The 27602-nt window shown below is 59.0% G+C and overlaps 7 protein-coding genes across 7 annotated transcripts; 2 read left to right on the forward strand and 5 right to left on the reverse strand.

Annotated features, from left to right (window-relative positions):
- Positions 1-86: 86 nt before the first annotated feature.
- BXZ73DRAFT_104570 (concanavalin A-like lectin/glucanase domain-containing protein) lies at positions 87-1719 on the reverse strand (the record flags this gene model as incomplete). The annotated part of the gene is made up of 7 exons (XM_048015942.1): positions 87-419; positions 488-557; positions 641-798; positions 858-873; positions 929-1305; positions 1380-1504; positions 1563-1719. The coding sequence occupies 7 exons, from the start codon at positions 1717-1719 to the stop codon at positions 87-89; spliced, it is 1236 nt and encodes a 411-aa protein (XP_047874558.1).
- Positions 1720-3813: 2094 nt separating this feature from the next.
- On the reverse strand, positions 3814-5881 carry BXZ73DRAFT_52015 (zf-DHHC-domain-containing protein; the record flags this gene model as incomplete). Its single annotated transcript, XM_048020735.1, has 9 exons — positions 3814-3923; positions 4036-4169; positions 4223-4378; positions 4454-4590; positions 4646-4711; positions 4765-5265; positions 5319-5351; positions 5517-5575; positions 5641-5881. The coding sequence occupies 9 exons, from the start codon at positions 5879-5881 to the stop codon at positions 3814-3816; spliced, it is 1437 nt and encodes a 478-aa protein (XP_047874559.1).
- Positions 5882-6230: 349 nt separating this feature from the next.
- BXZ73DRAFT_52011 (uncharacterized protein) lies at positions 6231-6604 on the forward strand (the record flags this gene model as incomplete). The annotated part of the gene is made up of 2 exons (XM_048020733.1): positions 6231-6427; positions 6490-6604. The coding sequence occupies 2 exons, from the start codon at positions 6231-6233 to the stop codon at positions 6602-6604; spliced, it is 312 nt and encodes a 103-aa protein (XP_047874560.1).
- A 2657-nt stretch (positions 6605-9261) lies between these two features.
- BXZ73DRAFT_3247 (heterokaryon incompatibility protein-domain-containing protein) lies at positions 9262-10020 on the reverse strand (the record flags this gene model as incomplete). The annotated part of the gene is made up of 1 exon (XM_048017821.1): positions 9262-10020. A coding segment is annotated over one exon (759 nt), but the record flags the coding sequence as incomplete, so codon positions are not given.
- A 1645-nt stretch (positions 10021-11665) lies between these two features.
- Positions 11666-12578, forward strand: BXZ73DRAFT_104575 (mannitol-1-phosphate 5-dehydrogenase; the record flags this gene model as incomplete). The annotated part of the gene is made up of 2 exons (XM_048015943.1): positions 11666-11692; positions 12033-12578. 2 exons carry the CDS (start codon positions 11666-11668, stop codon positions 12576-12578), a joined length of 573 nt encoding a protein of 190 aa, XP_047874562.1.
- A 4662-nt stretch (positions 12579-17240) lies between these two features.
- BXZ73DRAFT_6473 (heterokaryon incompatibility protein-domain-containing protein) lies at positions 17241-18434 on the reverse strand (the record flags this gene model as incomplete). Its single annotated transcript, XM_048021769.1, has 3 exons — positions 17241-17484; positions 17596-18284; positions 18324-18434. Coding segments are annotated over 3 exons (1044 nt in total), but the record flags the coding sequence as incomplete, so codon positions are not given.
- A 2518-nt stretch (positions 18435-20952) lies between these two features.
- Positions 20953-27539, reverse strand: BXZ73DRAFT_104577 (uncharacterized protein; the record flags this gene model as incomplete). Its single annotated transcript, XM_048015944.1, has 24 exons — positions 20953-21038; positions 21094-21703; positions 21780-22546; positions 22606-22888; positions 23548-23591; positions 23651-23976; positions 24033-24210; positions 24264-24619; positions 24673-24759; positions 24810-24879; positions 24934-25208; positions 25265-25569; positions 25624-25683; positions 25736-25808; positions 25857-25932; positions 25982-26107; positions 26166-26171; positions 26235-26294; positions 26351-26469; positions 26526-26533; positions 26593-26635; positions 26689-26895; positions 26948-26966; positions 27023-27539. The coding sequence occupies 24 exons, from the start codon at positions 27537-27539 to the stop codon at positions 20953-20955; spliced, it is 4701 nt and encodes a 1566-aa protein (XP_047874564.1).
- Between the last annotated feature and the right edge of the window lie 63 nt (positions 27540-27602).

Consider the following 27602-nt stretch of genomic DNA (forward strand, 5'->3'; position numbering starts at 1 on the left):
GTCTATTTCAATCGATGTGGTACAGGTAATATCGCAGTGGCGGTCTCCTGCGGCCACAAACGAGTCCGTGCGTCCGCGCGCGAAGCTCAGAGGGGCCCGAGAAGCGCAGCGACGCCCAGCGCGCCGACGACCGCCGCGATCGCTGCGCCCCACCCACCGGGGGCGAGGAGCGGCACCGCACCGCTGCCCCCGCTGCCCGCGGCCTTCGTCGAGCCCGAGGTCGCGCCCGAGGCGGCGGTGCCGGTGCCGGTCGCGAACGAGTCGGTGATGGACGTGAGGCCGAGCGTGCTCGAGCCGGAGACGACGGGGTCGAGGGGCGCGGCGCCCGAGGAGAAGACCTTGACGTAGTTGATCGCGAAGTACGCCTCGGCGTAGAAGCTGTCCGCGGCGGAGCCGTTGTTGATCACGTTCTCGACGTACTGCGCGCGCGGGGGGACGTCAGCGGACTGGGAGCGGGGAGGGACGCGGACGCGGGCGGGGCACGTACGCAGCTGCTCGTGTTCGCCTGCTCGCCCGGGGAGCCGCAGGTCTGGGTGTAGACGGAGGGCGTGCCGGCGCTGTCAGGGATCCGCAGTCAGCGTTCTGCCACATGAATTCCCGCTGGGTCGGAGCGCGGGAGATGACGTAGGAGGGCACGCACAAGTCGCCGCAGAGGGTGATGTCGAGAACGAGCTGCTGAGGAGTGAAGAACTGCGAAATGTTGCAGCTCGAAGATGGCCAGGCGGCGGAGGGCGTGCCGAAGGTCGAGGGGTCGATTGAGTCCGTCGCGCTTGAAACGGTAGAGGGGACTGCGTCCCGCTGGAAGAACAAAAACGCGTCAGGAGACGCGTCCTGGGACGCGGAACAAAAATACTCACAGTCCAGAACCAGACGCTGGGGGTCGGAAACAGTTCAACATGCGCCCTCGTAACAGTGTATGAGAACTCACAAGATGCCGGAGTCATCGAACTGGGTCGCCCACACGCCTCCCCCTGCGGTGTTGAACCCGGATCCGAAGCTGTTGGACTGACTCTCGACTACGGTGCAGCCCTGAGAGGAGTTGGCGCCGAGGGAGCAGTCCGATCCGCTCGTCTTGCCGAGTTGGGTGACGCCGCTCGCCTGGGTGCAGCCGGGGTTGGTGTGGAGCGTCATCTGGTTGTTGGTCGCGAGGTTGACGTTCTCGAGGACGTCGATCTCGCCACCGCTGGGCCAGTTAGGCCCGCGGGTCCAGAAGGAGGGCCAGACGGAGCAGCCTGCGGGGATATGGGCGGCATCGAAGACGAAGACGGAGCCGAGCTGGAAGAACTCGTGGGTGGTGAGGAAGACCTATGGTGCGTACGGAAGGCACGGATGCGGGGCACGTGAGAGGGTGCGGAGCAGGGTAGGCAAGGGGGGCGTACCGAGTTGCGTTTCTGGTTGAAGGGGACGAAGGTGGAGTTGTCGACCTTGAGGATGGCCTGGTTGTTTTGGATGACAGCGAGGCCAGAGCTGGACGCTTGGCTTTGGCCGAGGTAGTTCACGTCGCCTGAGGATGGACAGAGAATGAGGGGAGGGGATGAAGATGAGAGGTCGAAGGGGCGCACCGTTGGTGGTGTCGTCAAAACCATCTTTGAAATCCCAACCGTCAAAGAAGTTTGCGCCAGAGTAGTCGTGTAGAAGGGAGAAGGAGGCCGCGAGGGCTTGGGACGAGGCGACGAGAAGGGCGGCGGAGGTCAGGCGGAGGTCGGAGGAGAGACGCATGGGGGAGAGGGAGGAGGGGAGGAGGGAAAGCGACGGCGGCCATTGCGATGAGGGCTATATGTACGGCGAACGCGTTGTCGAGCGATGGACTGCGCCGGCGTGAACTGTCGTCTATTCGAAGATGACGTCCAAGAATAGCGGCGCCTGTGCCTCGAGCACGCCGCGGGGGCGTCCCTCTTCGTCTCCTCGTTCTCCTCCTCGTTCTCGAGCTTAGGCCAAGTATGGCCACCACCAGTCGTGGTACCGAGTCCACTCGCCGCGTGTCCTTGCGGGCGCCGTCCAGCCGTGCATGCCAGGCCTGTATCCGCCCATGACGTCGCGTCTTCTCACTCCTTCAGCGTTGTCGAAGAGCGTGTCAACAATTCGTCATCTGCAGTCGGTAATCAATAGCTTTCGCACAAACAAATCCTCTGCGACGTCAGGGTGCTCACCGCTAGGTGGCCTTGTTTGCCCCAATGACAGAACCAAACTAACCCAAGAAACCGGTCAGACCGCCAACATCTCTGCCTCAGATTTATCTCTGCTCTGCCCCAGGCTTGGCTACCCGACCGCACCTGCATGAGCACCTGCATACCATACCTTACAGGCCTTACCCACCCCTTCCCGCATGTACACATCCCCCACGCATCTCCGCCATATCATGTTCACCTCCGGAGTCCGCCCCCTCCGCCATACCCCACACCGTCCGGGCATTCACGCTCTCGATTTCGCTATTGAAGCTCTTTGCGCCGTCATCGCCGTCTGCTTAGGCCTGGTTCAAGTCGTGGGCAAGGCTCGGCTCCGATGTATGCGACGACCAAGTTCGGGCTCTTGGGCGACGCCACGGCGGCGCACGCGGGACCTTCGTCGCGGTTGTGCTCGTCGCAGCATCTTCTTAGCAATCACGGGCGATGCTGCTCTGAAGATGTCTCGGTCTTCGATGAGGCCGATTGGTCGCTGTTTTCCGGCGAAGACGAGGATACTGAGTCGACCGTCGACCAAAATCTTCCCACTCCCGCCCCCTCTGCGGACGAGTTGGAGAGTGGTGTTCGTGAGGACGACGAAGATGACACCGTGAACGAAGACGACGTTCGTAGAGGTCTTCTCAAGCTCACCGGGGCTACGGCAACGTCCATGTCTTCCAGCTCCAACGACGACGATGTCGCGGATCTCCTACGCGCCATGCGCTCCCGACCGAGTTCCCGGCTCCCTCGACTTCGCGGATGATCTCGACGCCTCTTTCTAGCCCACGGAGCCGCCCGCTGAAGCTGCTCCTCTGCCCAAGCTCGTTCCTGCCGACCATGGACTCGTCTGCCTTCGTGCTCCCCTTACCACCCTCGGCTCCGAATTTCCCCCTCCCTCTCTGACGATCTCATGTGCAACGCTCCTCCCACTGCTGTCGACGAGCGCGAAGAGGCCCCCTTCCAACAGTCTGGATCGCCTAAGAAGAGTCGGAGATCCCTTGCGCTCAAGGACGGTCGCTCGACCTTCACGGATCCACATCCCGCGTCGCCCACCTCACCTCCGTCCTCTTCGACGAGACGCAGCACGCGGAGAGACCCATAGACGTCGACCGGGCGGGCGCGAACGTGGAAAGCGACCGGGAGTGGTGTTTGCTGTCTGTACATCCTCACCGCCCATCTTGTATCCCAGCGCCCATTTTAATGCAACGGTTGCGAGTCCCACGTACCTCCTGTCGTCCTTGTGTGATCACCCCTGGTTGGGACTGTAGGCAAACGACGTCCATGGCCGCAAGGCGTTCAAGCGCATCAACAAGCCCTCGGGCGCATTACAATATGACTCGGAGGATACGGACAGCAACGACGTAGAGAGGCGACAGCAGGGGGGAGAGCGCGTATCGGGGGCAGTGGTGTCCTGGTGCGTGACCGTCCGGGTGGTAAATAGGTGGTTGATATATATGTAAGTACGTGTGTATTCATATGGGTGCCGCAGATCGTGCGCCAAGCGCCGGGCGTCAGATCTTCAGACGGGGTCGTCGAGATGTCGTCGAGATAAGGTGTCTATGTGGGAATGGAGGGGTAGCGCGTCGTGGGACGTGCGTGGGGAAAGAACCTACGACCGCAAGCAGTGAGGATCAATGGGGGTAGCGAAGGGCTAGCGGAGCTCGGCGGGCCATTCGCTGCGAGGGAGCCAGCGGCCCTCGGCGTCGAAACGCGGGTTGACGACGTAGCTCATGCCATCGTCTGGACTCTGGCCGATGGGCACTGGGAGGAACCTCGTTAGCGACTTGACGGCGACACGGCAGTAAGAGCATAGGAGGGTACAGGGAGGTGATTGGAAGAGAATGCAGAACGCAGCAATCGGGCAAGCACTCACAGAACCACATCCAGACCTTGTCGCCCATCGTCGCCTCCCAGTTGTTTCGCGTACCACCCAGCCACCACATGTGGCCCTCCTTGCCAAGTCGCCCCCATTCCGCGTCCCACAGCTTCCTCGTCGCTTTTCTCGCGCTGGTCACCCGGGAGGTCAGTGACGGGCCGGCAACAAGGCGAAGCAGACGCACCTGAAAGCCCACCGACTATGGAGGCGTGCCATCACACGCTTCTCGCGATCTGTGGTGCGCTGGACGGCCATCTGCTCCACGGTCGAGAAGCTGCCGGCAATAAGGATACCGTGGGCAACGAGGAGGGAGAAGGTAAAAATCATGAAAAATCCGGATCTAGATGATCGCAATTGTGTCAGCGGTAGATGCATGAGTAGGCAATCGAGCGCGTCAGGGGCGGAAAGAGCGTACATCACAATGATGGCGATGTGTTGGCCGTCAATACTGAAGTCCGGTCGGTTGGAAGCAGCCTGACCCACAAGGCCAACAAGTGAGGCGAACGTGAAGGAACAGAAGAGGAAGGCCCAGAAGTCGAAGATGTAGAAGAACTGCAGGACCGTCAGGACGAACTCGAACGCGCACATATGCACAGCAGGTGCTTACCCGATGGTTCCGCGCTCCCACACACTGGCCGATCCATGGACAATGATGATCATACTTGAGTACACACTACAGCCGATAAACGTCAGACTCCTGCTTGACCAAGGATACATAGCACTCACCGTTCCGCAGGCACGACAATGGTGTGCGCGATGGGGCTTCAAGAAGCCGTCCTTGTAGCAATACCTGTACTCATCGCGAAGCACCGGCGTCTTGGGCGGACGGCGAGTGTGCTTCGCCGAAATCGGGGCTGGCTGAGCATGTCCGTTCCCATGACCCTTCTCCGTCGTGACGGCCGAGTGCGCTCCCACCGCCGCGGGGGGCCTGTCCGTAGTGCCAAAGCTCTCCTTGGTGGGCGAGGGCGCATGGCCGTTCTGTGAGCCATGGTGGCGTACGCTCGCGGTGCCGTTGAGAACTTTCTCGGGAATCCGTGGTGCAGAGTCGGAAGTGCTGCGTTTGTGGTGTGACTCCGAACGTCGAGACTGGGGCGGCGTGGGAGTTGGAAGAGGGGCGGATTGTTGTGGGGGACCGTAGCGTGCGGCGGCGAGTTCAGCTTCGCTCTCGGACTCCCAATAAGTGTGAAAGCCGCCGTGACCTGCTGGCGCGGGAGTTTTTTGTACGTACTGGAAATGATAAAGTAAGTGGGTGATCTAGAAAAGCACAGAAAGGCACTCACGTCTCTTGCGAAGCCAGGAGGGGTAAGGACAATCTGTGACAGCATTCGGTCAGTCCGGGAGTCGGCTACGTCAATGCACGGGGGAATGCATCAGGGGAGGCCTAAAGAACGGACCTCCTGGGAAGGAAGGTCACGAAGTTTCGGGTAGAGATGGTGTGCATGCGGGAGTGTGTCGAGCGCAGGGATGAGAGCACGCACCTTTTCATACGACCAGATCATAAACAGTCCAAGAACGACAAATACCACCAGCAAGCCAACTGTTTACCGAAAATACCCGTTAGCACGACACATGAAGAGCAACATCGCGTGATACCAAACTCACTGCCCAAGCCGTGGCTGCCCAGCGCACCCGCGTCACGCCTAATCATGGGGATGCATAGTCTCCCAACGTACACATACCACGTATACACTATGATGGCGATGGTAAGAAAGACGGCGAGCTTGAGGACAATCCACGGCTGCTGCTTGTTCCTGCGGACCTCGCGCTTCTCTTGGATCTCCTCGGCGGACACCCCGCAACACTTGTGCTCGGGCTCACCAGATGCGGCGCCGTTTGCCGCCATATGAGAGGACGAGGCGTCGCTGCGGGGGTGAGAGAGGGGCGAGAGGGCGGGCGGGGATGGAGGAGGAGCAAAGGGCGCAGCGCGTGTGCGTCCGACGGTTCTGTGAGATCATGCCGGGAGGCGCCCGTACCACCCTGCCCTGATTGGCTGATTGCGCATTTGGCTTCGCCGGCCTGCCGCCGGGCGAGCTTCGAGTCCGTTGAAACGCTCCTTCGACCGTCTCCTCGACACCCTCCTCTCGTCGGGTGGCAGTCAAACCGATCGCTCCAAGTTCCAACGCGTTACAATATCCTCTCAGCCTGCGTTTCGTCCTCGAACGGAGATCAGCGCGCTCTGTCACCTGCATCCCATGCACCGCCGCCTTCCACCCGCCCACAATTACGTCCGGCTCGCCGTCGCCCCGCCTTGCAACGACGCCATCACCCTCCGGAGGACCATCCAGACAGCGCTCGGACAGTCGTTCGGGCTCGTCTCATCGCACACGTACGTCGACGTCCTCTGGATCGCCGAGGAGGGCACGGAGGCCGTCGTCCGGATATCACCAAGGTGTGCTCCCGAGAGTTCTCGTGAACTGTGTCTCACCACCATCCGCTGATATGCGCCCGCAGCGAGACGGAAAAGCTGCTGGCTGCCGTAGCCGCTGCCAGCGCCCTGCCCAGGCTTTCGCTTGTAAAACAATCCACTTTCCTTCCGTCGCTGTTAAGCACGAATGTGATTTTCTAAGTCATACACGCGGGCGATTGTCGCGATGGCAAAGCCGACCAAAATACACCCGTTTATAGCAAGATTACAGGTCACTTCAAGCCAGCCGTGCTTATACGCCTCCGCCCTCCATTCAATCCTTCGATTTGAAGATGTTGAGCAATCGCGAGAGCCGCTTCTTCTTCTTCGGTTCTGTCTCCGCTTGCGCCACCTTTGGCGCTGTTGGCTGCGTCCTTAATTGCGGTGGAAGTGCTGTAGGGATCGGAGGAAGAGGGGGCTGGATCAGAGGAGGGATAGCGTGCTGGATTTGGGAACCGCCCGTCCCGAACCCGGACTCCTCGCTGGGCGGAAGGGGCGGATACTGCAGCATACCGGTGTGCGATGACTGGCTTGCGGAAACTGGTGAGGGTAGATTGGGGCTGTCGGGGGGGAGGGGAGTAGCCGGGCGATCGGAAAAGTGCCCCGCATAGTTCATCCCCGGAGCTGCAGCGGGGGCAGAGTACGCGGAAGGAAGGTTGGTGTCGCGACGCCGAGCTGGCCCGTGTGGATGGGTCGGAGACTGCGCAGTGTATCGGACGTCGTCTCTGAACCCGTCGACGGCGTTTCGAGCGGGATTTCTGGCGGGGATGTTGATGGGTTGGCGCCCTCGCGGGGTCTGGTGCCCCGTCGACTCGTCCTCGTTGCGGTCAGAGGTGGGGCTTTCGGATCGAGGCATGTCGTCGCTGAACTGAGATTTGAACGACGTGGATATTCGGCTCGGCTGATCATGACGGGGCGGATAGCTAGCTGGATGCCCTGCGGCCACGTAGGCGACGTCGGGGCTGCTGTGGTATGCAGCTGGGTCCTCTGGATATGGGAAGGGAGCGCGGCTAAGCGAATCCAAGGAGCGTACACGGGGCTGAGTTTCGTACGTGGATCGCCTCGCGTCCCTGACCCCGTTGGAGCTCGTCGGACGGGTGTGCTGCGTAGCGCCGTAGCGATGATGGATCGAATCACTCCGTCCGTAGCCTCGTTGTGAGGTATGCTGAGAGGTGGACGCGATGGGTTGCTGCGGAGCTTGGAAGCGCAAAAGCTGCGACGGTCTGATGCCCAACGGGCCCATGCACAATGTTCATGAGCAATCATTGGAGTCCATACAATGTTTGAGAATCCCTCACCCGCGTGCAGACTTTGGTTGAGCGTGATAATCTCCTCCATAACCTGCCATATGAGAGCGTGCTGGCGAGGATGGGCGCACCCGGCCCGCTGTAGATAGAGTGAGCTTGAGTCGACACTCGCTGATATACACACGCACGCTTTTGCATCGCTTGATGATCGGTATAAGGTGGTTCACGTCCATCGACAGACGTACTATCTCGCTCGTAAGCCTGCCCTGTTGGGCGGGACCACGAGTCGGTGGTACTGGCCACCGTCGAGGGGGTGTCGTTCTGGATCGCATCCACCGGATAGAGTATCGTCGTCTCGCGCGCAGGACGCGGCCGGTGTTCGCCATCTCCGTGAAGGCCACTGGCTTGCTGTGGCACGAGCCTCTCCCCTGGCGTCATGTTGTCGCTGCTCTCGCCGCCCGGGAGGACCTCGATGTCGAGGACGAACTCTTTCGCGCGGCCGATGATGTAGAGGGGGTCGAGCAGGCCCAGCGTCATCCGGAACCTGTACGTCTTCTTCTCCGCCTTGGGGTCGCGCGCGGTGAGCGCGAACGTCTTCGACGCGACCCCGTCGCGCATGTCCCATGCCGTGATGTGGTCCGTCTCGCATGACTGCAGGTTCGCATGGCGGCTGTCCTGGTCGCGCGCGGCGGGCTGAACGAGCGACCAACGGGGGCCATAAACGAGCGCGCGGAGCGCACCGCGGTCGCGCCCGTTCCGGCAGTCGCAGTGGCCGATGCTGAACGTCACCCTGTCGTTCGCGTGGGAGGAGGACGGGATCGTGAGGGTGAACTCGCGCAGCGGATGGCCGGTGGTGGCGCTAGTGGCGCTAATGTTCAGGTGGTGCATCTGCAGGAGCGGAGCGCACCAGTGCGCCAGCTGCACGGAGAGGGGGGAGGGTGGGGTGTTCGCGAAGAGAGCTTCGTGGGTGGGTGCGTCGCGGTGTAGAAGGTGATCGTCGGGGGAGAGGGTGTAGGGGAGGTAGATACGCTTGACCTGAGGTGGAGCATTGGCTACGAAGGGCGCGAGCTGTTCATCGGTGATGCTGACAATACGGTAGTAGCCATGGAAGACTTGGGAGATGGTATGGCTGAGATGATTTTCGTCCACGTTGACCTGGAAACTGTCACGGAAAGGGGGTATCGTGCCGACGAACATGTCCATACTGTGCTGCTTCGACTTGGCGCTGGGGCGGAGGACGAGGGCCATAAGCTGCTTCTGCGAGTCCTGGCAGGCTAAGAACGCTAAACGGAGCTCGTTGCCGTCTTTGTCGTAGCAGGTGCTGATAGGGAAAGAGACGCGCATCCCGTGAGGTGTGAATGAGTACTCTGAGCGCGGGATCTCGGAGAGCCCCAACCGGGACGCTAGAGAGTCTTCATCGATGCTGACGATTTCGAGAGGGGACTTGAGGTGGAAGTCCGCGAGTGAGGGAGCAAGCAGAGATGATGCGGGGGAGTTGCTGAGTTGGACGGGGAGCTGGATGAGGCGATTGGATTCAGGACGCTTTATAGTCAAGGGGAGGCCCGATCGCAGGCCCCACGCGAAAATGCTCTGGTCGGAGATTTGCTCGAGAATGGCGCGCTGTAGACGTGCAAATGCGTGCGCCCCTTCTCCATAGATGGGCATCATGTTCACCCCGAAGATACCGATCAGGCAGTACGCTTCGTCCTCCATTTCGGTCGTCGTGCGCGTGGAAGCCCAGTACATGCGCTCAGCCACGCTGACATCAGCGAGTTGTCGTTCATGGCGCAGTACCTCGATGCTGATCCCGGTGCCCTTGGCGATGTAGGGGGCCAGACCATGCTTCGTGCCGAGGAGTCCCCACGATTTCGAGATGAAGACGACGAGGCGAGAGGCGATGAGTTCTTGTAAGGTCCACCCACGTCTGAACCAGACACACTTCAGGATTTCGTCCGGATGGAAGGGCTCCTTGAAATCCTTGTCGAGGTAGGCATAACAAATCTTAGAGCAGCGATACCAATTGAACATTGAGTTGATGGCTTTGGAAAGCTCGGCGCTGCTGGATTTGTCGATGCAGCAAGTGTCGATCCAGATGTATCGGAAGCCGTCCCCTAGCGCGACTCTGCAAGCGTTCTGGATCTTCTCGGAGATATGGGAGAGTGTGTCGTCGGGATGCGTAGATTGCGCCTTGACAACGTCTGCGTATGTCTCCTCAGGGGTGTAATCGGCATCCGTCTTCTTGGACCACACGTGGGATAGTATGGCGTAACGGACTAGGTGGGGTTCACTAAACCATTCGAACTTCCCCGTTTCGGTCTCAAGGAGGCGCATCTACGTCTCGGATGGGTCGAAGAAACGCATGAAAAGGCTACTGATACTCACAGTCAGATAACCACGTTTGTTGTCGCAGAAAGAGTGAGCCTTGGCACCCCCGGAAAGACGGGTAGAGAGTGACTGAGGGGAGTGGTACGTGCGCAACCGAGATTCGAGGGTGGAGGTCTCCGAGTGTCTAGGACTTAAGTAAAGCTCGACGGATAGACCGGAACGCCGAGCAATCCTTCGTATCAGAAGTCTGGTCCACCTCCCGGGACTGAACCTAAACAGATGGGAGATGCAACGTCTGCGCTGTCAGGAAGTGCTGCCAACATGCCTGCGTCAAGAAGTGACACGACGGCCCCGTCAGCGAGGGCAAGGGCCACAGGAGGCCACGCACAGGTTCGATGCTCCAGTTCATATATACTGGTCAGGTCATCGATCTTGAGCCCTGGTGACATCGTCGAAAGCGGTGTCTTTTGCACTCCTCACCACAAGGCCCGAGTTTCTCGCAAGTTGCGGTGAATGGAAGCGGGTGCCACGGAGTTGGAGGGACCGACCGCAGAAGCCGTGAGAAGACCTGCATCGGTCACCGGTCAGCGCTGAAAACGTTTGATGGACTTAGACCGCCCACACACGCCAGGACATGCGCTAGTTCCGTGGCAACTCACGGGCTAGAAGGCAGCTCCACAGACATCAAACCGCACAGGGGGCCTGGAAGTAGCCTGTAACTGCATGGTGTGCTGTCACCGTCCGAGTAAGCCTTGCCTAGTGCCCACGGCCGCTTCGCTCCATGACAAAAGACCAAAGAGATAATAAGGTCTCTAGACGGAAAAGGCACCTGGAAAGTCCGAGGGGATAAGTAGGAGTTGAGCAAAAGGCGTGAACAAGCAGCGAAGTGTTGGTAACACGACGGCTGGACTCTGCAGTCGACGACGCAATGTCGGTGCATGAGCGCTCATGCCTGATGGGAGTGGAAGGCACAGACCAATGCGTCATGTTTTCCGAGGGCAGGTAAGTCGGCGCCCCTACGCAGGATGCGCAGGAGTGTAGTCGGCGTTGAGAGGCATCCAAGTTCCAACTTGACACGCGCCCGTCGCCCGTTACCAGATTGGTCATGTGATGTGCCCATGTTTAGGGCAAGGTGACTTCGGTGGCTCGAGCCAGAGACCATGTACTCAAACGAATGCGGGATACGTTCTTAGCTGTGTAGTTACACGCACATATGTGACACATAGGGATAGAATGAGAATAATAATAATAATAATAATAAAGCTCGAGCCAGAGACCATCGCTTCGACCTCCCTTCCCCGACGCAGAGCTCTAGTGAGCCGCGGTCCCTCAGAATCATTCCGGCCAGCCCTTCTGCATCTGCCCTAGGCTCGATCATCCAGCCGGTCGGTTCAAACTCCGCCACGCCTTCGGCGGTCGGTTCACCGACCGGCTGGTCAAACTGGTCGCCCGTTTGGCAGGACCGCTCAAAAAGGAAGTCGTACCTGAAGGACTTAGAAAAATCGCGCGTTTTGGCCTCTGGAGATGCGGTAGCTCCCCTGTACACATCCTTCCAGTCCACTCCCTCCGGTGTGCAGGTTGTTGTAACTAGTTGTAATTGTACATTCTAAACCAGCTGTGAGTAAATTGCGGGTCTGCATCACCGTTTTCGATGTCAGAGCCGGGTGCTAACGCGCTGGTGGCGGCTGCTTGAAGGGGTGGAGGAGGCAAGGGGTGCAGAATCGGGTGGGGATTGAGCATGAAAATCTCGGGACAGTCAATGTACATCGTAGTGAAATCATTGCTATGGTACATGGCGTGCGTGGAGTGTTGGATTCGAGCGGGTGTCCGCCTGGAGGGCTGAGGGTATAAGCACCATGGGGATGTCCAGCCATGGGGATGACAGGATGACGAGGTGCCGCCGAGGAAAGTCATCGCAGTATGCGGGTATGCTGATCTTGAGTGGGGTGCGGCCTCTTGGTCACGTCAATGAGAGCCACTGAGGTCCGCGCGACGACTTGTGTGCGTCCTGCGCGCAGCTCTTCACGCCCAACCGCGGGCACGCGCTCGCCGCCCACCTCGGCGCGCTCAAGCTCCTCGCGACGATCGACACCACCGTCGCGGACGCGGACGCGCCCGTGCGGGGCGCGCTCAAGCGCGAGGCCAGCGCGGCGCTCGTCCGCAAGCACGGGTTCGACCCGCGCGAGCACCCCACGTACGTCGAGCGTGTCTTCGGCCGCTTCGCCAACGCGCCCGTGCGGGATGACGAAGTTGCGCATGTCGGGCGCGAGCCGCTCGGGAAGCTCGCGCGCGCGGACAGGCTCTTGGGCCCGTACGAGATGGCGCGTGGGTACGGGCTCCCGACGGAGAACCTCGCGACGGGGATCGCGGCTGCGTTCCTGTACGACATGTCGGAGGACGAGCAGAGCAAGGAGCTGCAGCGGCGCCTGAAGGACAGTGGGGCTTTGAAGGTCGTCGCGGAGGTGACGGAGTACAAGGTAGGGTCGGATGAGCACCGGGAGATCGTGGGTGTGTACGAAGAGCTGCAGCGCAAGCGCGTTCTCACGCAACACCCACGACGATAGTGCGTACTTGAACGACAGCAATGGGGAGCGTGGATCTACTACTGTCATCGCCGTTGCTGCAGCAAGAGACGTCACGTTTGCCAACAAGGAAGAGCCTTCCGTCACAGTCTGTGAACATTGAGGAGCACTATTAGCACCCTATATACATGTGCATCAACTCACCTACACAGATTGTGAATGCCAGTGCAGCGCGCAGGAGTAACCAGAGCGTGCGGACATGGCGCGCGGGTGAGTTACGGGGAGGCGCCCGCGCACCAAGATGTCTGCAGAGTGCTGAAAGCGCGATTTTTCTAAGTCCTTCAGGTACGACTTCCTTTTTGAGCGGTCCTGCCAAACGGGCGACCAGTTTGACCAGTCGGTATGGGATTCTCCTTGCCTTTCGAACTCCGCTGTTCCCATCACGCCACATAGATATCCCCCCGATCGGGAGAAAGGTGAGGAGAATCCCGACCGACTGGTTTGCGAGTCTACATCTGCCCACTCGCGTTCACCGCCCCCGCCCCCACCCCGGTGAGTATTTGTGTATCATACCACGTGCTCTCCTGCGTCCTCGCCCCACCCATCGTTCATTCCCCAAAGTGGAGTCCTGCTGCGCACATCTGTCTTGAGGCCGCGCTGCAGGCCGCGTCTACCCAGTCGGTTGAGCGCGCAGCCAACAGCATCCTTAGGACGGCTCAAGCGGTGATTCCTGGGACAACGCGACCTGGGCCGTGGTGTTGCCTCATTTGTAGGAGGGTCCACCCTCCAGCAGCCGCGACGTGTGCGTCACATTTGCGTGCGACGGAGCTCGTGGAGGAACTCACGCGCGCGTCGTAGATGGTGGGGAGCCGTGTCGTCGAGGGCAGCGGTCCCCTGCTACCACCGTTTCGCGAGCGTGCGCCTTCGAACGCTGTCAATCGGCGGAGAGCGCACCGGCGTCGAAACTGCGGCGTCGTTGTATGCGCGGTTCGGGTGCGCCTGGCTAGTCATCCGCGCGAGCGACCGCATTGAGCGGATCGTGCGCACTGCGATGGGGCAGGCGGGTGGCGTCGCCATCGACGCTGCTGGTCCCACAAGTTCGCGGGGGACTGGATTGGCGTTTGTTGGATGATGATGATATTGAAGAGGTCACTGAATTGCATGCTCTACAGCACGGAGAGGCCGTCGACACGGTCATTTGCCTCGCACAGGCTCCGCGGCGACCCTCAGCAGTGGGATACGCGCACCCGACCGCCATGGAACCCCTCCAGCGGCTAACGTTGACAGTCACGAATACGATCGATGAAACTGGTCGCGCTGGTCGGTCATCGAGAAGGGCTCTTGTGGCCTGGGAACGAGCAGTGCAACCTCGGTTCGCTGGGACGAGGCGGTCGTCCTTGAGTCTCCGACGGTCCAGGAGATGCAGCGGGTAAGCAGTCACCACCACTGCCGAGAGAACGACAGCTGTCGATCCTCGGACTCACGCCAGCACACTCAACCTCGCCGAGAACTAGCTCAACAACTTCTCCGCCTCTAGTCACCAGTCGCGCTCACGCTCGTACCCTACGCAAGGCTCCGGGAGCCGCCTTCCTGTGCTGAACCCCGCGCCGGGCATGCCGAGCTTCCGGGGCAGATCGCCGTGGATATCCAGACTTGGTCGGAGCTACAGTAGACTTGTAGAGTATGAGTACAAAGTAATGACAGGGAAACTCATGAATCATGGTGTGAGATCGCATGCGGCACGAGGCACCGTGCAACTTGGGTTGGCCGCATCCCTGCGCAATATTGTACAGTATTTTGACGCATGCTCACTTGCGAGGCAGTCCAAGTGAGTCAAAAACATCTCTGATATGCTCTTAACGATACAATGTACATCCGAGGGTCAAGCATAATCGTACCCTATCTCCGAGCTACCGACCATCAGTTCCTTGACGTGGACCCCGTCCCTCGCGCCAGCTTAGTACCCTCTGGAACCAGCTGGAATTCCTCGACGCCCTACTTCTGCTACTCTCCGCGTAAGCAAGATCTTCCGCAGTCGGGATAACTCCCTCGCTCACCGAGCGACCATGACCATTGGCCCGCTCTCTCACACGCGGCATTGCGTCCGGAGGAGGGTTCGCGCCGGGGGCAGCCTGAGCAGGCCTAGGCATAGGGGAAGCGTCCGAGAAAGACGTGCTCATCACGGGAACCTGAGCTGGCGCGTTGGGCGGCCGCCGCGAACTGTCACTGATCTCCCGTGCGCCCTCCGGTCCGGCGGCGCGGTCCTCGACATCGTTTATGATACGGGGGCGAGGGGTCGCGTCGGGGTCGAGCTCCGCGACGAGCGTATCGCCGCGCGTTGGTAGACGTCGACGCTGGGGGCCCTGTGGGCCTGTGGGTGCGGGGACAGCGGCGCCGGGCAGGTACGCGAGGTCAGATGCCGCACTAGTCCATGCAACCGAGAGGGCATGGCCCCGAGGGAACTCCCCAGGCATGGTCGTAGGATTCCGTGGTGGAGGGACAGGGTTGGAATGGGAGTAGCGATGGGGCGGCGCGGTGGAGGAGGGGGGCGCCGGGTGAGCGGGTGCAGGTCCTGCCTGCCCGTCCATGGAGAGATCCCTGATACGCGGCGTGCGCGGGTACCACGCGGACTGAGCAGCGCTGCTCGACGGCAGCGGCTCGGGCGAGTCCATCGTCGCGCGCTGGTGCTCGGGCGCGAGATCTCGCTGGGGGAGGATCTGCTCCGAGGGGTCATAAGGGGGCTCTGCGGGCGGATATGGAGGAACTGGGACCACGGCATATCCTATGGATGCCAGGAAACGCTCCATTTGATTCAAGTATTGCATCGCTGATGGAGGTATGCCAGGTTGTGCGTCCGCGTGAAATTGAGGGTGAGAGTAGGTGTGAGCTCGGTCATGGAGGTTGGCGTCGGGGAACCCAGGCTGACTGTAGTACCCGGTGGGATATGACGCGTGCTCGGAAATATGCGACTGCAATGAGTCCGCTTGATGAGAGAGCTCAGCTGCAGGTCGAGAGCGCGAATCGGAACGAGATACAGTCTGGGAACCGCGGGCGTCTGCGGAGTTCGAGCTGAGGTTCCTCGAAAGCAAAGGCTGTTGATCCAAGGGTTCGCCAGAGCTGGAACTGCCCGAAGTATACTGATGATGTGGTGCGGTGGAGGAGTGAGGAGTATGTGAAAAAGGTGCCTGGTCGCTGGGCTCTCTGCTCCAGTTTTGATAAGAGGGCGCCGGTTCTTGTGCGTGATCAAGGGGCCTTGGAATGGGGGCAGAATCGAACGATTCCTCGGGTTGCGCTATCGCGCCCGCATAAGACTGCGCGTCTGGGGATCCCGCCGTCACAAAGCTATGTCTCCGACCCTCGAAAGCGGCAGGACCCGAGGGCGGACCGAGCCCAGAACGTTCGCGGTGTTCTGAGTCCTGCCTAGCGTAAGCCCTGACCTGCTGAGACGAGTTGCTTGAAGAGAGTCAACGTGAGTAAATAGTAAGCGATCGAGCATGGAAACCAACGAACCTTCCGTGCGCCGAGCTCGAGCTTCTAGCGCTACCGAAAGTGGCGTCGCTGCCAGACGAGTGCCCAGTGTGGGGTCGCTCTTCCGGTGAAAAAGCAGCATTCAACATTGAGCGTCACTGTGACGCGAAAGAGTGGTGATTTACCTTCTTGAAACCTCACTCCGTGGTGCAGTTCAACGGCAGGATAGTGCGCCGAAGATTCGGAGTTGACCCTCGAGGAGGGTTGATGCGCAATGAAGTCGTCCTGGCCGCTGTACTGGGGTGCTTCCTGGTTCCGCGTGACTGGCAGCCTCTGGGCATTGCTCGCCGATGGACGCCTTCCTGCTGGAGGTGCTGGATGGTTCTCGGTCGCTGGATTCGACGACGAAACCAAGGTATCCTGCCAGCGAGGCGTCGGCGTGAACTCGCCGTGTATACGGTCTTCAATATGGTATCGAGGCGACCCCGTAGGGCCGCCGGTAGGTGCCCCACCCAGGACTTCGACGTCAAGGATGTGCGTGCCCGCGTCAGAAGCGGGGTCATACGAGTGAAATGCCAGGCTGAGTGAGAGACGCAGAAAGCGTGTTTTGTGGCCGTTGTCTGCTAGGGAGATCGTATGAGAGGCGATGCCATCACGGATCGCCCACGAGGCGATGTGATCGTCGCTGCACGGTCGTGACTCGAAGCGGAAGGAGCCGTGTTGGCGTATATGATGGGCGGATGTCCAGAGACGGAGGCAAAGGGCGCCCTGCAGGAACCCCTCATTGCATGCGCAGCGATCGATCTGTAGAGTGTACACCTCATGATCGCCGACGACGAGTCGGAAGTATGGGACCGTATTGCCGTCCGGGTTGACAATCGCGTATCCCGTCCGCTCGAGCAGTGGTCGACACCACGGCGCGAGAGACACCTTCAGGGGGCGCTCCGTGGTCGAGATACTTGCAAGCGGCCAGAAACAAAGGGCTTGATGAATAACCGCATCCGCATAGATGGTCTGCTCGTGACGTGGCAGGCTCTGCGACACGAAGACGTCGGCCAGAGTGATGTCAAAGTGGAGATAGGGAGAGCGCTGGTCCAAGTTCGAGGGATCGACGTCGATCTCCGGCATGACGATCGCTATGCGACAAAGGTCATTTTCAGGGGGATTGGATGAGTGTGCGATATTGAGAGTCGATTGCTGAGAGTAGTCCCAGCGGTTTGGGTGACGCTTTGGGTTGATGACGCCAACATATTTCTCCTTGCTTGTGGGCGAATGGCGAAGAATAAGGGCAAGGAGGTTCTCGCTAGCTCCAGAGATGTGTTCGCAAGCCAAGAATGCAAGACTAATCTCCACGCCGTGGTCGGTGGTGTAAGAGAGCATGGGGAAGGAAGTACGCATGCCGAAGGAAGTTGCAGTGTAGTGTGGATATGTGACATGGCCCATGGCCAACTTTTGGGAGAGCTGATGCTGAGAGATGGACCTGATGACCGGGCCCATATAGCTTGGCTTGCAGTTGTGGAAGTCTCGAGGAGACGAGGCGAGGAGATGGGCGGATGGGTACCCAGCGCCGAGACCGGCGGCGTGCAGAGACGCTTCTCCGGCGGCGTGGAAAAACTTGGGGTCGCCGTGTAGAGGTAGTTTGACCTTCTCCCGTCCGCCCCATGCAAACAAGGTCTGGTCAGGTATTTGCGCGAGGATAGCGTGTTGGAGACGGACGAAGGCGTGCTGTCCTTCGCCGTAGATGGGGGTGACGTTGACGCCGAAGATTCCGATCAGACAGTACGCCTCGTCTTCGTCCTCGGTGGTCTTGCGGTTGGCCGCCCATGACATGCGCTCCGCAACACATACGTCAGACAGGACCCGTTCGTTCCGGAGCACCTTCTCGTCGATGCCAAAGGCGCTCGTGATGAGCCAAGACAGCGTCTGCTTCGTTCCGAACGGCGTCCATGAATTCGTCAGGAAGAGGACATGAGGCGGGGCGATCAATTCCTGAAGGGTCCATCCACGATTCCACCATTCGCTTTCCACGAAGCCGCTATAGCGATCGTCGAGTACTCCGTCGTGGACGTCGACAAGGAACGCGTAGCAGACCTTGGCACAGCGATACCACTCGAACATGGAGTTGATCGCTTTGGAAAGCTCGGAGCTGCTTGTCTTGTCGATGCAACATGTGTCGATCCATAGGTACTTGAAGTTGTGGCTGCGGGCAAGCTCGCATGCCTTTTGTACTTTGTCGGATAGATGAGGAAGGATGGACGAATCGGGCGCAGGGTATTCCGCCTGAATCTCGACGAGGTCTTCGTACGTCTGCTCTGGCACGTAGTTGCTGTGCTCCCGCCTCGACCAAACGTGGGACAAGATGGCGTATCGAACTCGACGGTGATGAAGCTGGTCCGAAAACCGGCCAGTGCTGGTATCGAGCATACGCATACTGGACTGTAAGACGTGTGAGTCGGTGAGGGATGTCGCATAATGGGCAGTACTGACTAAAGAGACGGGCCCTCAGGCGAGTAGACGGGGGGATGCAAGTTGGAGACAGGGGCAAGGCGTGCAGAATCGAGTGAGCGGTCGAGGATAAGAGGCACTGAGTCGACACGGAGGCTTTTCACAAGATGGCTCCCATGCGCCCTCATCCAGTGATTCTTCGAGACATGATGAATTAGACGCCTTTCTTCTAGACATCCAGGCTCACGGGCTTCCCAAATCAAAACTGGAAAATGCATCAGACGTGTATACTTGTTGGCAGAGAGCGAGCATAAGTTTAAACCGCTCACCCTGGTAGTGGTAAATTTCACAACTTGAGCGCGATCGTTTGACCTCCTGTCGGCAGAGACTAGCATGGTCGCGCTACGCAAAGAACACCCAATAGAGCGCGCACAGATCATTGGGCTTTGGACCATGTGGATGCGGCCTGCGGTGGGAATGAGGAATATCGTCGGCTGATGAGGGTGGCGGAAAGAAGACTCATTGTGGGCGCATGGGCGCGCGTGCCTGGCCGAAATTTGCGTCGATTTGCAATGTCTTGGTTATCAAGACCATCAAAGGAGGACAGGATCCGCCCAGGCTTCACATATACAAGGAGGCCGGTCAAGAGGTAGAGGGACTGACGGAGACAACTCAGCAGCGGGTGCCAAGTTGAAATTCGTCGCGCGTGGTAAACCGACAGGCGAGAGAGCTGAGAGCGCTTGGTTCGATCCTGTGGAAATGACATTCTCCGAAATACGAACGACATGCGGCCGCCCAACTTGTGCGTACACAAAACCTCTGGTCCATTCATCCTCGTACGGCCCTCTATTTACGTCGGCTTGAGCGCGCGACCTTTCACTCGATATAATAAAACAGTGTCTCAAGTGCCATTCTTCTTCCAGAACATCATAACTCCCCGCAGCGAGCTTCGCTTCTTGTCTTTGGGAGTGTTCGAAGCCTCATGTGGTGGCCGCGCATCGATACCTGGTGGCCGTCTCGGTCCTCGCGAGGCTGGCGAAGTGGCACCCGGGATCTGAGAGGAGACTTCAGGCGGAGTGGCACCAGTCGCGTTGACGTGATCGATGCGTCCAGTGTTGAGCGGTCGGCGCCCATCTTGAGATACGTTCTCCGGAGACGCGTGGCCTGTGGGGACGTCGCTTGTCACGGACGAGGTGGGATGGGGAATGTGCACCGCTGGCCGTTGAAGGTCCGGCTTCTCGGAACCGCGAGGAAGTGGTACGAGTGACCCTGCGCCGTCGCTGTGCACTGCGGTGCGTGCGGGTGGAACTGTCTCGCTGAAGCCTACCGCATTGTGCGCAGGGGGGTCACTGGAACGGGAGAAAGTCCCACCATACCGCTCCTGGACGCTGAAGGACTCGTTCTCCATCGCGCTCTGAACCCAGTCCGCTTGGCTCGAGGGAGTGGTGCTCGTGTTTCGGGAACGTCCCGACTCGGCATCGCTAAGTACCCGTGGGAGCGGGCTCTCCGTGAGGCGTCGTGGTGGAGAAGACGGACTGGGGGCTGCACGGCGGGGAGAGTAGTGTAAGGCTGAGTCGGGGTCGGAAGTATCCGTGTGATAGGTCTCCACTTCTGCATCTGAAGAGTCGTTGATCGGGAAGCGGGAGCGACCTTTATGTGGACGGAAGGTAGGTGGTGCTGAGCGAGAGTTGGATTGGGGAGATCCGGCGGCGGTAGGTTCTGGCCACCTCGGTGGCAGGCCGCCTCCCATCGTCTCTGGCCTAGAAGTTCTTGCGCCACGTGGACGGGGTGATTGTGACCGCCGCCGCGCAGCTTCGCTTCTTCGGGGGTGGTAGCCGGGCGGAGAGGCTGGAGGGCTTTGAAGCTCGTTCGTAGGCTGGCCCGCACGACCGTCAGAGCGACGATCCAGCCCCCCAAAATGCGGAGGCGCCACCGCACGAGACGCGTGCGCTGAAGTCCGTGGTACAGGCGGAGCGTTGCTTTGACCATGCCGTGAAGAAGCTTGTGGAACACGCCACCTCTCTGTGCCGAGGACCTCTGAGCTTCGCCCGTCTGGACTCCTTGCATTGCGGTTGTAACTATTCCTCCGAGGAGGGGTCGATTCGACCTGGCCCGGTGGGACTCCATCCACGAAATCAACGATGTGTTCAGAAGGCATCGCAGGCCACGCTGAAGCTCTGTACAGAGTTACTCGAATCAATTTCATGCGTGAACCTGACATCGTGAAATCGTTACCTCCGCTCGTTACGCTGCCGTCCCGACGGTCGATGATTAACTGCGGTGTTGGAACGTTGAAAACCCCCTGCACACATCCGCATGATTAGCCACTGACAACGCGAGCTATAGTTGCACTGTTGATGGAACTCACCGTGATGCCGTGCGACACCGTACATGCCTTCATTGTCTGGCGAAGGAGGCGTCGCACTTCTTGTACCCTGATGCATGTCGCCCTCGATGAACGGATCTGGGCTCATCACCCTCGCCGGTCGCTGAACAAAGCCGTCTACCGAACGCGAACGTGTTGTGATAGGAGCGCGGTTCGTTCCTTCGCGGCGGCGTGTGTCTTCGGAGGCACAACTTGGGTCCGCTCTGACTGTGGATTGGGAACGCGACCGGTCGTGCCACTCTTGGCCGGGAGATCTACCGAAGCGCTGCTCCACAGAGTCGTTGTCATCTTGCGGAGAGTGTGATACGATATCTGACGCGGTCCTGCCATCGATCGAACGGTGTAGGACCTCGATGTCCAGAACGTAGGTCTTGCTCGAGTGGATATGCCCCGTCTCCGTGAGACTGAGCGTAAGACGGAGACGACGTTTTGTGGTTCCTTTTGAGGGTAGAGGGAACGTCTTGGTAGCAACGCCGTCGCGAAGATCCCACGACTGAATGTGGTCGTCGTGGCACCTTGGTGGACCTGTGAAACGGAATCCGCCGCGGTGGTCGGAGGGGGATGTGGATTGCTGTGTATGAGATGATGGAGATAAGACAGCGCGGAGAAGACCCGTTTGGCGTCCGTTCTCGCATGCGCAATGTTCGATTCGGATGTTGACGGTCGCGCTACCGGGGTAATAGAGGGTAAACTCAGGTGGCCGGAGGTGATACTCGTTGAGGTGGGACACGGAATAGCCTTGCTTGGTGAGGAGCGGGGTACACCAGCGAGCGAGCGTAACTTGCGGTCTTTCGGACGGATGAAGTATGCAGAGCGCTTGGTGGATGTGGGCGTCTCGGGAGATCGTTTGCTCTTCCAGTGGTAGGCTCTGATGAATGTAGATGTCGGTCATCCGAAGCTGTGTTAACTAGAAGAGTTTCGAATCTGGTCGCAGGCAGTGCAACGAGGCGATAGTAGTCCGAGAGGATCCTTGAACCAGTGTCGTGCAATCGCGTCGCGTCCACGGACACTTGCGTTCTGTTTTGCGGGAACATGGCCCCCACGAACATCTCCGCGCTCGAAGACTGCGATTGTGAAGGGCGAAGGACGAGAGCGATCAGACGTCCCGTAACGTCTACGCATGCCAAAAAGGCCAGCATGAGCTCGGCGCCGTTGTCGTCGTAGAATGGAAGGAGGGGGAATGAGGTGCGCATGCCGTATGACGTAGTCGTGTAGTCGGGATATGTGACGTGGATGCCCAAGCGCAAGGAAAGGGTATGTAGAGGGATAGAAATGATGTCGAGGGAGCAATCGAAGTCCAGAGGAGACGCCGCGAGAAGGTAGGACGACTGGTAGCCACTGACTTGTACGCTGGTCGCCACCGTCATCTGACGTCGTTGAAGAGGCTTGTTGAGCGAAAGGGGAAAGGAAGGTCGTATTCCCCATGCGAAGATGCTTTGATCGGGAATCTGCTCGAGGATGGCGCGCTGTAGACGGGTGAAAGCGTGTTGCCCTTCGCCGTAGATAGGAGTGAGGTGAACACCGAAGATCCCGATGAGACAGTATGCTTTGTCCTCCTCTTCGGTCGTCTGTCGTCTCGACGCCCACAACATACGCTCCGCGACGCACACATCGGTGAGGGTACTCTCGTGTCGAAGGATCTTGGCATTGATACGAGTGCGGCCCGCGATGAAGTCGGCTAGTTGGTGCTTCGTCCCGATAACTTCCAATCCTGGGAGAGGAACAGAACGTTGCGGGGCGCGATGAGTTCTTGGAGTGTCCAGCCGCGACGGAACCAGATGCTGCCGAGTAAGTGATAGTAATGGGGATCTTCGCGGTCGTCAACGTCGACAAGGTAGGCGTAGCAAGCCTTCGAGCAGCGATACCAGTTGTACATCGAGTTGATAGCTTTGGAGAGCTCCGCGCTGCTGGTCTTGTCGATGCAACACGTGTCGATCCAGATGTAACGAAAGCCGTGGTTGCGAGCTATTTCGCACGCCTTCTGGATCTTCTCCGCTAGCTGGGGGAGAACGAAGGCTTCCGTTGCGCACGAGTTCTGGATCTTGACCACGTCCTGTACGTTTGCTCGGGAATGAAGGCCTCGCTTGCGTCCGTCTTCTTCGCCCAAACGTGGGACAGCACTGCGTAGCGTTCCTCCCGTGGGTCGTCGCACCACTTGAATCGCCCATTGCTGGTGTCAAGCAAGCGCATACCGGCTACAGACTGATCAGCCACGAGAGATGTGATCGCAATGATGGACGAACCTTGAGAATTATCTATGCAAATATCCCACAGGAGCTTGCGAGGCGATCCTTAGGTACAGTGAGAGGGAGAAAGTGTAGTGCACGGCCCAGTGGGGTGTAATATAGTAGCATGAGACGTGTGATAGTCAGCGGGACAGTGCTGACTGCGTAGCATTCACATCAGACGTCTGTGGCGTGCAAGGACCGCAACAGACGCCGTCCCTGCATCGAGGTCAGGACCGCGGTCATCGTAGGTTCGGTCTTCTGGCCCGCTGACACTAGTGGCACAAAGGGCCAGACCAGGCTCACACGTTTATTATTCGCTTTTAAATAGCGAAGCGCCTGTAAGAACATTTAGATAATGCACGTTGATAGCGCAATAGGCAACTCACGACTTTCGTTCTTGTGGTTGAGGGAGTAATTGCCGGGAGGGCACATAGCGCAGTAGGGTGGGATGGACATATCATTATAAGACCATTTACACACGCACGCTCTCTGGCGGACCAAGATAGCTCTTCTGCACTCCACCCGTGTCTACGAGACGAGCGTTAGGCCTGAGAGTAACTCAAACCCAGATAACGCAAGACACGCACCGATGACGATCTTCTGCACCACCACCGTCGGCTCGATCATCCACACCTTCAGCGTATGCGCCCCGGGCTGGACGGGGAGCACCATCGGCACTGAGATGATGCTGTTCGCGACCCAGCCGTCCGCGCCGCCCCACGGGGCGGGCGTCACCTGGCCCGCGGCGGTTTTGGGCACGAAGTAAGTCGTCTTGGGCGTCCCGTTGTCGATCTGCAGCGCGATGCCGAGCGGGCGGCTGTCGCCCAAGCTGTTGAGCGACGGGGAGACGAAGGTCGTGACGGTGACGTTTCCGCCTTGGTTCTTCGTGTTGAAGAGGTAGAAGTCGTACTCGCTGCAGAAGACGTCATTCGATACGTGGGGGGAGAGTAGAGAAAGAGACGGACGCACATGCTCGGGCCGCTGCCTGCGGTGAAGTTGAGCTCGGCTCCGCCACGGGGCCATGGAGTGATGCCGGACAACGTGCGACCAAGGCCAGGGATTTCTGTCCAGGCAATGCCCTCGACGCTGGAATTGCGCATGGCATGAGCCGCCTCGATGGAAACTGCACCATCGCTTTCGACGAAGCCTGAATATACTGGATCAGACTCTGCTTGTTGCTTGTTGCATCGTCATACACACCATGGAAGTCGCTCGGGACGACGGTCTTGTCTGCGGTCAACGTAACAGGGACCGACATGGACGATTGACCGGGTATAGTGGCCTTGATAGTGACGACTGCAGCTTGCACTCCGGTGATCTTGTCCCAGTCAACCCCCAGGAAGACTCGTTCTTCGCTGTTGTCGGTGGATATCGAGCCTTTGGTGGTAGAGAGCGTCACCCAAGACGCGTTGCTAGAGACGGTGAACGTAAAAGGGGAAGGTCCACCAGCGCCGACGTCCACGTAACGATTGCCCGTGGGTACGAAAGGGTCTAGGGTCAATGACGGATTTCCACAGTTGTACCCTTGCGCGCAGTTGTTGACGTTGTCACCTGGCCTGGTTTCAGGTCAGTGCTTGACCCGCACGAGGACGTTGATTGAGAGGCTTACCATGCTCCCTCGCTCCCTTCCACTGCAATGCGCATGGCACCTGACAGCGCCTGCTTCGTGGCCTGCATCTTCGTCACAAATGGCATGCTGAAAGTGATGTCAGTGACTGGAACGACGCTGTTATCCTGATCACACACGTGTTAGCCATAGGCTGCTGCCAGTAGTAGTACATGACGTGAGTCTGGTCCATCATGTGGTCCCATTTCCCTATGTCGCTTCGAATCAGCATCGGAACACCCAGCGGCCACCCACGCCACATACCTTCCAAAAGACCGTGGTAGTCCACCTCGAGAGCGTAGTCTTCGTCGAACCGCTGCTCGACTTGGGCCATGTACTCGTTTGCGCTGATCCGCGCCTGTGATGCACGCAGGTTGTTGATGCCAGCGGAGATCCACATCGAGGCGAGCGTGAAGGTCGCTTGCGCCGGGTGGTAGACGAGCTCGAAAAATGACGGCTTCGCCGCAGCGGAAAGGGAGCCGTAAATTCTCGAAGCGGCGTCAGCGGCAGATTGCAGCGATGCAAGCACGTTCTCCGCCCTATTCGCAACGTCTAAGTAACGAGCTTTCAAGGAATGAGCAGCAAAGGGACGTACTCGCGATAGTGAGTCAAGCTGTACGTGGTCGAGTTCCACATTTCGGGTTTGCGGCGAGCGTTGTGGCGGGTGACGTTCGCGACGATGTTCGCGACTTCGGCAGCGTCGGATGCAGAAAGGTCGAATTCACGTTGTGCCCAGCCTGTGACGAAGCTGCGGAGGTTCGTCGGGTTCCACTTCGTCGCGTCGTAGCCGTATGTCAGGAAGAACTCGGTGTGCATCTCGTAGGGCTTGAGGTCGCCGACGTTCAAAATCCAGATGTTTGTGGCCTCGCGTGCAACGGCGGTCGACATTTGATCGAAAGTCTGACGAAGTGTTTGTGAGCCATATCATCACGCGTAAACGGTCCTGATACGGACCTTCTCGATCTGACTGCTCGTGATCCACTTGTAGTCGCGAGGGTCGCCAACGTAGTCCACCTTTCGACTTGTCAGCAATCGCCAGTACCAGGAGTCCATCGAACAAACGCACGTGGTAGTACACTCCTGATCCTCCCGTCCTGTTCCGCTCGCTGACGACCGGGTAACGTCGTACATTTCCCCAGCTGCAAACATGTCAGTCATGCTCAGAAAGCACTTCTCAAGAGGCTTACTTGTCGTCGGTCCACATAAGCATGACGTCATCGGGGACAGGCATGCCTTCGTCGTAGTACTGCTGAACCTCCTTGTCTGCAAGTAAGATCAGTAAAGGACGACGACAAGAGGAAAGCGAACCCACATAATGTCCAAACTTGAGGGATGGTCGTCGGGTCGGTCGTGTTGTATACATCGAGGAGCAGCTGGCGCTCATCATTCACGATCTTCTCCATGAGCGTAATCTTATCTCCTTCCGACTCCAAAGGCACTGCGTGCACAACACATCATAAACCGTCTGAACTGCGCCATAAGCAGATGTTGCTTACAATCGCCTTTCGTAAAAGAAAGTTGAGTTGAGTTCAACGTCAAGGTAGACGCAGGTCAGATTCACATACCGTTCCCCCGCATGCCAATGGTGATCACGTTCTCGTAGGGCGAGCACGCTCCGCGCCCCCCTTCCAGAAATCATAGACAGCAGCTTGGTTGCCTCCATAGTCCCAGCTGCCTTTACCGAAGAGTCCCCATTCCACTGGGACAGAGCGCATCATCGGCTCTTCGTGGCTAGTACCCATGACGATGCCGTACCAGTCTGCGAGGGGCTGGTTCTGGCTATCGTCTACCCCGAACGCGCTGTAGGAGTAGATCAGGTGAGCTCAACGCGATCGCGTGTTGCGCGATACACATACCTGCTCCACTGCGCTGTTAACGGAGCCTGTAAGCTGAAGTGGAACTTCGGAAGGAAGTTGTACATACCTGGCCACATGTAGTTGGCCGCAAGCGCAGAAGGAGTTCGAACCTGGATCCGGCCATCGCGTTAGATAGTTGAAAGCAAAAGGACCAGAAACGTACAGTTTGGTGTAGAACAAGTGGTTGAAGGGAGAGCCGGTCAAAGATGCTCCCGTTCCGTTCGTAAACTTCTCCATGGCCCAGCTTTGTAGCGCAGGCTGCTCGTCGTTGAGGAAGATTCCACGATACTTGACAGTCGGTGTGCCGTGCGAGCATCCGGACGAAGCGACGAAGAGGTTGTTATGCTTTGTCGTGGGGACGTCTGCCCACCTGCAAAGCCCGCTTAGGACAATCGCTGAGGGTGAAGAATGCATCGCCATACCAATACCAAGGAGAAACGCCTGGATGGACAACTCAACCTCCGCCAAACACGCACAGAAGAAGCATGAACACATACCGAACTGCTCCGAGTGCTCATACAGCGCATATATCGACCCACGCTTGTCGGAACCGACGATGACGTACGCTTTCTGGATCCCCGGCAACGGATTCGCCACCTCCGCGGACATGAACGCCTCCCACTTCCCCTCGATCGACGACACGTCGAGCTTTGTGCGGTTGACGACCGCGTCGATCAGCGACGATTTCCCCAGCGTGCCAATGAGGACCGGAGTAGAGCTTGGGAAGGAGGTGGAGGAGGCCGTGACGTTCATCAGCGACGGCTTCACCCCCGCGACGCCGAGGATGTCCGACGCGAAGTCGCTCGCCGCGCGCTGCACCCCGGGCCACTCGTCTTCGGACAGGAAGATCGGGGCCGCCTTGCCGCCGCTCACGATGGCGAACAAGGAGGGCGAGGATGTGAACGCGACGCAGCTGTCCTGCCCGAGGCCGAACACGCCTTGCACGTGAAGCTGCGCGAACAGGAGCGCGCCCGCGCCGAGCGACGCGGCGCGGCTCCAGGAGTGTCGCGTCATGGAGGTCGGGGAGAGGAGGGTAAAGGGCGGGAGGGGCGCGGGGCGTCGTGCGGCCGCCCGCCG

This window comes from Epithele typhae (assembly GCF_022376455.1).
Source record: "Epithele typhae strain CBS 203.58 chromosome Unknown BXZ73scaffold_53, whole genome shotgun sequence".
NCBI lineage: Eukaryota > Fungi > Basidiomycota > Agaricomycetes > Polyporales > Epitheliaceae > Epithele > Epithele typhae.